At 28.5% G+C, this 12,981-nt stretch overlaps 1 protein-coding gene across 1 annotated transcript in view; it reads right to left on the reverse strand.

Moving 5' to 3' along the window:
- Positions 1–12,981, reverse strand: part of LOC111627748 (atrial natriuretic peptide receptor 1-like) — a 331,314-nt gene that overhangs the window by 20,143 nt on the left and 298,190 nt on the right. Inside the window, exon 17 of the mRNA XM_023371378.1 lies at positions 408–557. Within this exon, the coding sequence (XP_023227146.1) occupies positions 408–557 (150 nt within the window). The remainder of the gene's footprint in view (positions 1–407; positions 558–12,981) is intronic.

Here is a 12,981-nt window from a genome sequence, read left to right on the forward strand (position 1 = left end):
ACATCTAGCTCCTAGACGAATAATACGTTATATAATTTCAAAAATCAAAACACGTTGAAATTGTTTAAAATTTTTAAAAATAAAATTTACGTTGTTATACATTTTAATAAAACTATTTTCAAAAAAATCTAAGCGAATAAGAACATTCATTTATTTTACTTTAAAAAAAAATCTAAAAATGATCTTTAAATATAACATTAATCATATAAAAATTATACTTAAATGCCATATGAAAATTCGGTAATAAATGTGATTTTTATACATAAAATATAGATAAAAAAAATTAAATATTTTAAAAAATATAATCTTAAAACATGCGAAATCATGATATGTTTTCTATTAAGAATCTTAAATTACATTATAATTAATAAACGATACTTGTTTATTGATTCATTAAATATATTTACTTTGGCAAAAGCTGATAAAGTAAATCTTCTGCCTTCCTTTTTTCCTCCAAATAATCTGCAGTTCTTTCTTCTACCAACGCTTCTAGGTTATTAGCGTATTGCTCCATTCGTGAAAGAAGATTGTCCAATATGTTACCACTTTCATTGTTTCTGGTAAATTAATTTTAAAAGAGAAAATATTAGAAAAAATTCTTAGAATATATTGGAAATTTTTTAAGAAGTTCAAATAATTACATTTTCAGAAATATTTTTTTTTTTCATTACAAAAACTTATCACAAACGAGAAGAGAAGAGAGAAATTATAATATCTTATCTTCGGATTATGAATATTTATGCCATAATTTTCATATTATAAGAAAAAGAAATATTTAGCATTTAACAAATTTTCATTAATACAAGGATAGATTTTATATAACTGTCTGAAGATCTATTAAATGCTATGATTTGTAAAGAGTGTATTTAATTCATAAAGAATATCTTTTAGAATTCCTCCGGTATTTTGCAAAAAGCAAATTTAGAAAATGTTTGCATATCGAGTATATTGAAACATTAATGTTATTACGTACTTCCTACATATACATACCTATATGATATATACCGTATATCTATGTACCGGTATATGATGCAATCTTTACATTGTATATAATATACAATATCATTTAAAGTCCTTCGTTAATTTTATTTATTTAATAAGTAATTTGTATACGAAGGTATACGTTATGGCAAACATGTATGGATGCAAAATTATACAAATACTACAATCAAATACTTAAAATGATAGAATAATTTTTGTTTTTTTTTTTTCTATAATTTTCTATCGATTTGTTTTTAATCCTCGCCAATATGATATTTGTAACAATCATTAAATAAAACTTTTAAAAAATTTAAATCATTCGAGAAAATGAAAAGTAGCAAAAATCTATCGTTAAAAATTCATTTTTATAAAATTTATAAACAAAATTTATACCACCAAAAAGTATAAGATGCTTTACTGGATAGAAAAAGGATCAACATTAGTGAAATTTGTAAATTTATATTGTACAATTATTAGAATCAATTTCATTCCTTTATGAATAACTGAACTTAATACCAATTTTTTTTCTTTCTTCAATATTTCTGTTATGTGATCAGTCATTATCATATTTCATACAACGAATTATTTATTCCGTACACTAAATTGAAAATTTCTCTAGTTCTTCGTTAAATGATTTAAGGAAAATAAGTACGGATTGATCAAATTTTCCAGATCTAAAGGCCAGTTTATTCGTACCAATTCGTTTAAACTGTACGTATAAGATTTTTTTAATTTTTGGTTTTCTTATTTGAATAATTTATTAGTACAGTTTTAATTTTAAAATAATATAACTCTTTTCTTAATTAATTAAAAGACATTTTTTAACTATAAAACTCGCAGCGTGATCTGAAGATAATGAGCCAAATTGAATCCAATTATTCAATCACGTTATTTAGAATATTATATATTAATTTACCCTATGTTTTGTTTTAAAAGAAAATTTATTGATCTCTTCATCCAGCTTATCATTCAGAAATATATATAAAATTAAATTCACAATACATATTGATAGTATTTTAAATATTTTTACTTTCTAAATAAGAAAATCGCTAGGAAAATTTCTTAAGAAAATATTTTAATGTTTTGGAATCCAAACACAATATGAAATTTATAGTTTTATTTTTTTTATTTTATTTTTTTCATTTCAGAGGAATGTTTAAATGATTTATTGGTTAATATAGTTATTCGCAGCTGCTAGAATCAAAATTTAATCAAAGTAAAAAACATATTAATCGATAAAACATTAATTATAATTTTCATTATGTCAGTGATATATGCTTAACTGTGGGCAGTAAAAAGGCCATTTTAGCAAGCCATTATTGATTCGATCAGGCCCACACTGGTCTGTCGATATATTTGGACGAACCACCCCGAAATATCCCTCGGAGTTTTCCACCAGTCCTCATTTGATTCTGGATCCTCCAGAGTTAGGAGGCCGCGGATCCGGTCACGTTAATGTTATTGGTAACATTGACAAGTCTATTTATTAATTAATTTTTAAACTATTAATTTTTACTCACCCACAATAAATAAATGCAGTGTTTACTTCTGTTCGAGAAGTATGCAAAATATAATTCAATTAATTAAAATCTGTTTTGCTTGTAAATATTAACAGACTCGAAAATTCCTAGCTAAAAAATACTTGTAAATTAAAATACTGTACTTTAGAATATTTTATTTTGTGGACAATATTTTGTTATAAAACTATTTTTAAAAAAAATCAAAATTTTTGTAAAAACATAAATTAAAATCCAAGAAATCATCCAAAAGATTTGATGTACTGTGTTAATTAAAAGGATGATAGAAAATAAAGCTGTGTAGGAAATCAACTTAAACTTAATTAACGACACTTATTTCGTAAATTTATCTCAAAGTTGTTTATTATTCATCAGTTTTCCATTAGTTTTAGTTACAAAAAATATTTGAAAGTGACTTCTTTTCAATGAATTTGGGATTCCAAAATTTTTATTTGCAATTTCTAAAATTGGAAAGTAGTTCCACTCTCGCGTTAATACAGGTAAACAGGGATTACTTGGTGATACTTTTAATGTTTTTTAAATGTTAATTACCGGATTAATAGACCAAATATATCGTTAGTTGTCATTTTAGGAAGATTTATCATTCCCCATTCTTTACACTCAGAGTTTTTTCAAAACAATATTGTAAAAAGTTTTTGTCACACGGTTAACTTTCTGACAGCCTGTTTGCTGTATAAATCTATATTGAACTCCATTTCACAATGTTACCACACGGCGATTTCTAATAGGAAAAGAAAAAAAGTTTTTAATTCTTCAATAAATACAAAAACTTGACAACGTGATACTGAATGTAGAAAATCCTCTTTCGAGAATAAAAGAGCAATAAAATAAAACGTTTAAGACAGGAAATCAGTCTTTTCTTGTCTTTTCTTCAGACTAATATTTTTTCCAACAGATTGCATTGCACTTAAACGCGCACATTTCATTATTTTGTACAGCAATTCCACAGTAGAACCTCTCTTCAAGAATTTCAATTACAGGATTACCAATTTTTTTGTTTCTTAGTTTAAAATCTCGATTTTACGGGATGTTTTATTTCGCTGTCCGCATCTCATGTAATTTTGAAATTTCACTTCCTACGCTTTCATCAGTAAACTGCCAGCTAAACTAATTAATAAAAGTTATTTGTATTTACAGATAATTATAGGTAAAAAATAATATTTTTAACACACCAACTGTTACATCCGAAGAAAGTATCACACACTTCATACACCACATGATTTTTTAGTTATCAGAAGAATACAGTAAAATATAGCGTATTATACTTTCCTGCTGTAGCTTCAGTTAACATCATTGTATAGGGGTGTAGGTAGCTTACACGCAATTAATTTTTGAAATGGATATAAATTTGCTATATTCAAAATTAGTCGTTCTAGTGTAATGTCACAAAGTATCTTCTGAAGTCACACTTACAGAAAAATACCAATGAAAACGTCAGAAAGTATCTATCGTGGACATCAATCAAAAGCGATTCACAACATACGACAGATACTAAATGATAAAGAGGACCATTGTTATAAAATCATGTATAATGTTCCAGTTTACACGTTCTAAAACAGTACACAAATCCTTTAAAAACAACAAAAAATACTCGAACTTTAATTTCTCCACAATTGAGTGACACTCTTACACCTGACAATTAATTAAACACTGGAACAACACTGGTTCTTGACCAGCCACGCAGCTACACACTCTGGTCAGCACTGACCCAACACACCAAAAAGGGCAGCGCACAATTTCTCCCTCTCTAGGCCGGAAAAAATCTCACCCCGAATTCTTAAGTCTACGATTACACAACACACCTGGCACGTGTGAAAATTCTGTGGACTGTACATCAACGTTCGATAACATACACACATCTGACACGTGTTACAATTTTGTTTAATTGTATATCGAACTTAGCATCCATTAGTATTGAAAACTTCAATGCCAATGGTCCTCTTTATAACGTAATAAAACAAAAAGTGAAGTTTATTATAAAGTTTCGGTGAATAAAAGCATGTTTCTTATAACCCAAATTTTGCATTTTTTTTTAACTTTTAAATCTGTAAATTTTGTAAATTTAAATACAAATGAGTTTTATTTTTTTACAATATTTCTTGATCAAATGGAAGTGATAACAATTTTCTAACAGTGTTTTAGTGTTTTATTTCCATTTGAATATGAAATTGTAATATACTGTAGATATTTTTCTAAGGGAGATCGATTATGGAAAATAATTGTTAAACATATAGTAAATAGTATCCTAGAACTTTCAATAAACTATTAGCATACTTACTGTATTATTTACGAAATGCTAAACATTGTTTTGAATTTCTATCACTGTATTGTATATTTGATAATGAAACTTTTTTAAACCGAATGCAATATATATTAAATCATTCTCTCGGAATACAATTTCAGTTTTCCGCTAAATATATCACTTGGCAAACTAAATTCCTTAGATATAGTCTTTATTTCACTAATGTCATACCAAGCCAGTATCACGTAGCAACGTATTTTAAAATTTTCAAAGTGTTTAGAAAGTGTTTATTGTTCTCTCAGTAAACACTTTCGCTAGTAATTTACAATCAGTCAACGCGTTTGTAGAGATATTATGTATTTGATATCTTGATTTTGCGAATTATAATTAAAATGGAATAGTTTTCGATCAACTTAGGTTTCTGTTGAAATTTTGTGTAATCTACAGAAACCTTACACTATAATAATGATTTTTTTCTATTACTCCGCGTTTCATTGCTATTAATTTATTATTGCTATAAATGAAAACAATAATTCAACAATAATTCAACATTTGTTTTTCTTTTACCATTCTTTTCTCTGATGCTGTAAATGTAGCAAAACGTAATTTTCAAATATTCGTTTGATTTTAATTATTATAAAAATCATAGTAATTAGTACCTGTTTATAAAATACATGTGTATAGAAAAATAAATATTAAACACTGCCAGTTTGAATAATATAGTTCTTTCTATGAAAAAATTCTATTTTAAATATCTTTACATCATGCTGAAATCATGAAATTTACATATAACAATATATATTTTTTAAAAAATTAATAGAGATGTGGGTTCGAATCCAGTTTAAGCTCACATTTTATAACGGGCACTACTGTTGGCATAATTTACGGTGGGCAGGGCATCGTTTCCATTCCCTTCCCCAGGCTGGGTGACTCTATTGAGTGAGGTCAACAAGTAAAGATAAGCTGTACAGCCTATACTTCTTGTCCTTCACATTAGGTATTTGTAAATATAATATATGACGAATTAAAAATGTTTGAATATCTAATTATACAATAAGAAATAATAACGAATTCAGAACAATACAAATAATAAATTAAACAAATTTCAGAACAAAAATATTCAAGTACAAGTGCAGTATTGAGTTTTATATGCTGTATAAAATTTACTTTCAAATTGTGTACGAACAGTAAATAAATGGGTTTTGTATTCACGAGACAAGAGATTAATGAGTATTTTTCATATTTTCTAATTGATATAGTGTAATGAATAAATTTAAATAATCAGGAAAGGATTTAAAATATATTCAGCTCATTAAATTGATTATTTGTTAATTTTTGGGACGACGTTAAATATTTTTGTTGCCCTTTCTCATGTCAATTTAAAATAATCATTAACTTTCTGTAGGCTTTTGTCTATCCGTTAATCCTCTTTCCAATGTGAGATAATTACTGTATAAGTAAAATAAAAGAATAGAAAATCGAACTTGGCCTTCTACTGAAAATTTTAAATTGTTACACTTCCAATTAAAACGTTATTTTATGAGTAAATTTGAATACAATGCAATACAGGTTTTTTGACACAAAGGAATAAAAACACTATTTTTTTAAAAAAATCAAAATTTAATAATACTGTATTATAATAATAATTTAATATTTAATAATATTATAGAAGTTAAAATTTATTTTTCGTGCATATACGGGCTGTCTCAAAAGTAAATTAACCGATACATACTTTTAAGAGCGATTAAAATCAATTTGAAAGAGTTCCTAACTTAGTTCCTTAGGTTAACTGACTTTTAATAACTAGTAGATGAGCTCCGCGCTGTCCGGGCAAAAAATAACAACAAACATCATATTATTTCATACTTTTAACTCGTCTATTATATTATTGTATTTGTTGATTTATATAATTACAAAGGTTATATTATATAAGGGTTTATCACACTGAGTGCCCAATCTTACTCACTTTAAAAATTCTTTAAATCGTGTACAGTAGAGGAATAAAGAATTTCTAAAATGTGTTAGATTGGTTACTCGGTGCGATAAACCCTTACGTAAGATAACGTTTGTAAATAAATTAAAAAAAACTATAATATAATAAACATTAAAACGAGTTTAAAACATACAAAGAGTTTGATTATTTCAGCTTATCATTTTCACCTTTATCGCGACAATTGGATGGTACGAAATAGTACAATTTCGTTGGCAAGTAGATACCAATTGAAAATATATCTTAAATTTTTTTCAGATATCGTATTTTTTTTTCTAATGTTAACTCTAAGAAACTGTACCACTCACAGCCGAATATCAAAAGGTAATCTGCCAAGGAATCAAACTTCGCAAAAAACGGACAAAATATTTAAACTCAGCACCCTCAAAAAACACTTAAAACATTCTGTGCTGGCTTGTAACCTTGTATTATGTAATCATCCTATTCGAATATCATCATACTGGTAGGTCTGATAGAAAAAAGGGTCTATTGCAAAAATGGTTTCAATAATTCGATGAAAAGTAGTCGTTGATCTCCTTCTGGAAGAAAGGATGTTCAACCACCACTAATTAATACTTGTCTACTATTAATATTTGAAAAGTGATCCGTGTTGGACAGGTTGTGATGGCTCTAGCTGTGATCGGAGTTGCAAACCTTAACGTCTGAAAGACTTCATATAAAACTTGTTTAAATAAAAAAAGTCTTGTAAAAATGCGAGAATAACTGGATTTGTGTAATCCTGTAAAAAAGAAAAACTGGTGAAATAAGATAAGAAAGTAATACTCAGCAAACGTATCTAAGTAAAGAAACTTTTGAAACTTGTGCATAAGAATAGTGGAAGCAGACAGTAAGACTCAACACGTGAATAAAGAGCACATTATACAGAGTACAAGTATAGGAAATTTTAAATGAAGCAACGTCACCATGATAATAAATAGCAAAAATAAATATCGGCACAGAAAAAAAATTCGAGTTCTACTTTGCACCATAAAATCGTTGCACGTATTGTACATTAATCTTAGACTGAACGTTAGAACATCTTTAAGCAGTATCAGTGAAAGAAGTTTGGGGAAGTGGATTTATGAGTTAGTAAGGAGATGAAATCAGGGGAGGACCGGTATGTCCAGGTTTCGTGGTAGTTAAGTAGATCCTCCTAAATATTGCATTTATAGAAAAATTATTAGAACTGGCTTAATTTATTTGGTTACGCCAACACGAAAAGTAAGCGATCTGCCAAGAAGGATGCATCCCGAAAAGACTTTTATGTAAAGCTGGTCCTTATTTGGGTATTACTAACGTGAAGAAAACCCAGAAAAATTCCACGTGGCAGTCTGTTGGCAATGCACGAACCCACGACTGACTACCGATGCTCGGTGGTTTTTATGCACTCGGTTATTGGAGGATATTAATTGTGCTGCAATTTGAAAAAATTGTAGATCCATAAATTCTAACTGTCATCTGTCTAAAAAACGAGGTAGATAGATAACAGTCAAGACCAGATATGGAAAAAATTATGGGCAGATTAATTATAAAAAAAAACTTCCGGTTTACATTGAAAGTCACGTTATTTCAATTCAAAAAAAATTCCCTGAATGTAGTTAAATACATAGCCAGCACGACTCTTTTGTTAAGAGGAAGGATATGATATACAGGGCAAAACATTACTACAAGCAGGTAAGTGCTATGTGCTACTATGTTACTGTCGCAGTACTTGCGTAAAGGAGCATAATAGTGGATCTATTTCGCGCTATATCCTTTTTGCAGTAATTAAGTGAATAATATATATATATATATATATATAGTTTAAAAGTACACCCCTTTTTGTAAGAATTATATTTAGTTTATTATTTTCTTAAATTTTTGCCAATAGATGGAGATACATATAAAGTCAGCAAATTGTAGACAGAAAGTAATTGATATATACAAATCCGATCTATAATTTGGGTATGGGACGTAAGCAATTATCTATGTTAAAAGTATGTGAACGTAATTTCCGAATTTCGTAGCAATTGGTCGAACAGCCTAGGAGTGTATAGTGAACGAACAAACAAACAAACATATTCATTTATATGTACAGATTATTTTATGCAATAAATAAGTAATGATTTAAAACATATTTATTTGCATTTTAATAAAATTTAAATTAAAAGTTGACTTATATTATGAGATAATAATTTACAATCTAAATTTTTATTGAATTAGTCAAAGAAAAGAAATAATTTTAAAATCGAAACACTAATGAAAAAATATTTTGAGTGTAAAAGCTGTGCAAGAAATTTTTTTTTTTATTGAATTAGTCAAAGAAAAGAAATAATTTTAAAATCGAAACACTAATGAAAAAATATTTTGAATGTAAAAGCTGTGCAAGATTATTTTATTACTCCATTTCTTTTATGTTTAGAAAAACAAATGGACTGGAAGAATATTCTTAATACTTTATGCTTTAGAGAGTGTAGGATCGTGACTTGTTACAATAAATTGTAAGTCAAATGCATGAATGCACCCTTATTTCGAAAAAAAGACATACAATATCTCATATGCGGTAAAAATGCATATTCTAGAAAATTTCAAATACGTTTGTTCACACACTTTATATAAAGAATAACAATAAATTTATGAAATGTTTCACAAACGTCATAAATAATTATTAAATCTTCTTACAATATTTGAAAGAAAACAGTAAAATTTTATATAAATATACGAACGTAATTTTTTTCATTTTTCATCTATCGAACATCTATTATGCCATATTTCAAATTATCTCTATTTTATGAAGGAATGTGAAGGAATATATCGTAAAATATATAAAACTACATGTAAGATAGAAAATAAATTCCTTAATTTAAAAACAATGATAATGCCTATATACATACTATATCTAGGATTGTATACCTAGCATAAGGAATTCATTAAAGAATTTATACAGATATATAATTCATATTTATATATTTGAAGGAACAGAAATAATAAGGACAAGATAAAATACAGTTTTGAGCCAATCATCGAAAAAGTAACAAAACTGCTTCATTTTTAATGTCAGATTTTCCCTCTTCTTTAAAAGACGTTCTAGTTCCAGCGTTTGTATTCGTCGTCTTCTTTTTTTTTCTCTCTGCGCTCCCTCGCTCTCCTTTTCTTTTTAATCAAATTTCATAAATCTCACAGTTCGGCCATGTTAACTTGACGTTCTTACCTCGATATACGTCTTTCGCTCTTCCATATCGTTCTTATCACAGCCTTAAATGCGTTCTATTTTCATTGGACTATCAATTAACTATTTCATTGCCGATGTCTTAAAATATCGGTAGGTGTGCCTTCGGCATCCTGGTACATGTTGTTTTATTTATTTTATTTATTGAATATCATAAAAGGTCACAGATCTTCCGTATTTAAGGTGCCATTGCGCAAGATCCCGTCTTACGTCTTTAATTCATCATCTCTGTACATCTTGCAAGCCGTTTTCTGTATGTCTGCATAAGTCTTGCTTTTAGGAATGTTTTCTGTGATTCAATATTTATCATCTTGCATCCATTTCTTCATATTTTCTGCAGCTGTGGACAATGGATTAGGATCTTCATGACTGCCGGCGTTTAGGACATACTACTGACCCTGGGGTTCACGCATACAACTTTATATGGACCTAGATATTTGGGGCACAAATTTAGTCCTAAACCAAACTGCGTTCTTTGAATGACAATCGGATCGTTTTTCTTATAGTTGTTCGGATTGTTCGGATCCTTTCTTTTCGTGTTGAACGTTTTTCGATTTTCCTCCTGGATCCTTAGCGTCATTTCGAATCCTTTAACGATCTTGAATTTCTCCATTAATAAACTCTTCCTCTACAACTTGCTAACTTTTCGTTAAACGGAATCTATTTTGTACTCCTCGAGATCGTACTGTTTAATATCCTTTGCACTGAATAGACAGGTTTGAATCATTTGTCCACAAAGTACTATACACTTCCGTCAAAAGACCTAATTGTATTCTCCATGATATTAAAATTTGACGCTATTATAGGGAAGTCTGGAGTAGACAAAATTTGATCTAGTTCTCTGAAAATATGTCTCTTGCGACTACTAACCACACTATCATCGGTGTGTACTTCGAAATCTTCATCTTGCTTTCGAGGACATCGGCAATAATATTAAACGTTAAAACATTCAGTTGTTTAAATTCGAGACAATTCTCTTCGTTATTTCTTCTTTTGTGCCAATCATATTTTATATTTAAAACATTGCATACTACTATCAAATCATTAACCGAGAAGTTTTTGCTAACAAATTCTAACTTTGCTTTATATTCGGAGTCTCTTATAGAAAAACAACAGAATTTCTCACGAAGTCATTTTCGATTTGAGCTGTTGCCATTTTTTTCGAACGTCAACTTATATTGCACTCGCAGAACATACATTCAATTTGTTTTTTACTTCAGGGAAATAGGCTAACGAATTCATTTTTTCTCTTTTCTTTAAGTAATAAAATCACTGTTGAATTTACTTGTTCGTACATTTTGGCGAGTTTAATTGGTAGATATCGAACAATAATTTAAAAAGTCGTTTGGAAGAAATCGATTGTGAAATTTTTAAGTTTACAAACAAAAAGTTTTCAGTTGATCAATAGCTGAAAAAACTCAGCAGTTATATTTGAAAATTGATGAATTTGAGTTGAAGATGAGTTATAGGGGAGATCTGGGCAAGATCGGCATGTTAAGCTTTACTTAAATTTTTTGTAATAAATACTGCTGTAAACTGAAAAAAATGCTTTGCATATTGTCTATTGAAATGTTACCTTACTATAGAACTGGTTAAAATCAGTTTGGAAATAAAAATAATTAAAATAATTACAACTTTACAAGAAGAGAGAAATTGACGAAGTTGCCCCGGGTATAGGGGCAAGATCGGCAACTTCTCTCTTTTTGTANATTTTCGCAGCTTTAACGGATCACCCTAGTTAATCTGCAGATTAGCTAGGTAATGTACACATTAACGGATTTCGAGCTTTAGCGGTAACATATACATTATTGGTGGATACAATGGAATATAATAATGGCTCTTTAATACACATCGTTGTTTTTATATATTGGCATTAGTATGGTGAGAGATTGCGTCAAAGTCTTCACATAGACGTAGTCTTCGTATGTAGAAGCAAATATATATAAATTAGGTTTATATATTATTTTATATGAGTGGTTTTATGTACCTCATTGTGTGTGAGATATTGTATGTCTTTCCTATATATAAATACATAAACGACAATTATCATTTATTTCAACATTATCACATTATATTTGTTCCTATCTAATAATTTTAATGATAAGATCTATAAGTCGACCCCCCTATAACACTGTTGATTATTCCGTTTTATATGAATTCCATGTTGTACGAGTCACTTAGATTTTACAAATACGTGAACCGTTCACAGCCCGGCACACATATTTGTAAAATCTAAGTGACTCGTACAACATGGAATTCATATAAAACGGAATAATCAACAGTGTTATAGGGGGGTCGACTTATAGATCTTATCATTAAAATTATTAGATAGGAACAAATATAATGTGATAATGTTGAAATAAATGATAATTGTCGTTTATGTATTTATATATAGGAAAGACATACAATATCTCACACACAATGAGGTACATAAAACCACTCATATAAAATAATATATAAACCTAATTTATATATATTTGCTTCTACATACGAAGACTACGTCTATGTGAAGACTTTGACGCAATCTCTCACCATACTAATGCCAATATATAAAAACAACGATGTGTATTAAAGAGCCATTATTATATTCCATTGTATCCACCAATAATGTATATGTTACCGCTAAAGCTCGAAATCCGTTAATGTGTACATTACCTAGCTAATCTGCAGATTAACTAGGGTGATCCGTTAAAGCTGCGAAAATTAATCCATTTCTCAAATTACCTAGGTAATCTGCGAATTACCTACTAGGCACTCGGTAAAGTTAAAATAAGATCTTTGCTGAACAACAGCAACGTTTCTGTACGCTTAAATTAACATAATGTTCTTTATTTAATTTTCAATATCTAAAGAATCAAGTTAATACAATCAACAAATTAGTTGATTGAATCAATCATCAATCAATTAAAAAAACTTTAATACAAAAATCAAACGGTTTAAAATATTATTACAATTAGGGAAATGAATTTGCCAAACATATGATAAAATTGTACTTACTTATTAGTGCAATCTAAAGATTGGT

The sequence above is a fragment of the Centruroides sculpturatus genome, unplaced genomic scaffold (assembly GCF_000671375.1).
Source record: "Centruroides sculpturatus isolate CEXI.00-Female unplaced genomic scaffold, Cexi_2.0 scaffold121, whole genome shotgun sequence".
Taxonomy (NCBI): Eukaryota; Metazoa; Arthropoda; class Arachnida; order Scorpiones; family Buthidae; genus Centruroides; species Centruroides sculpturatus.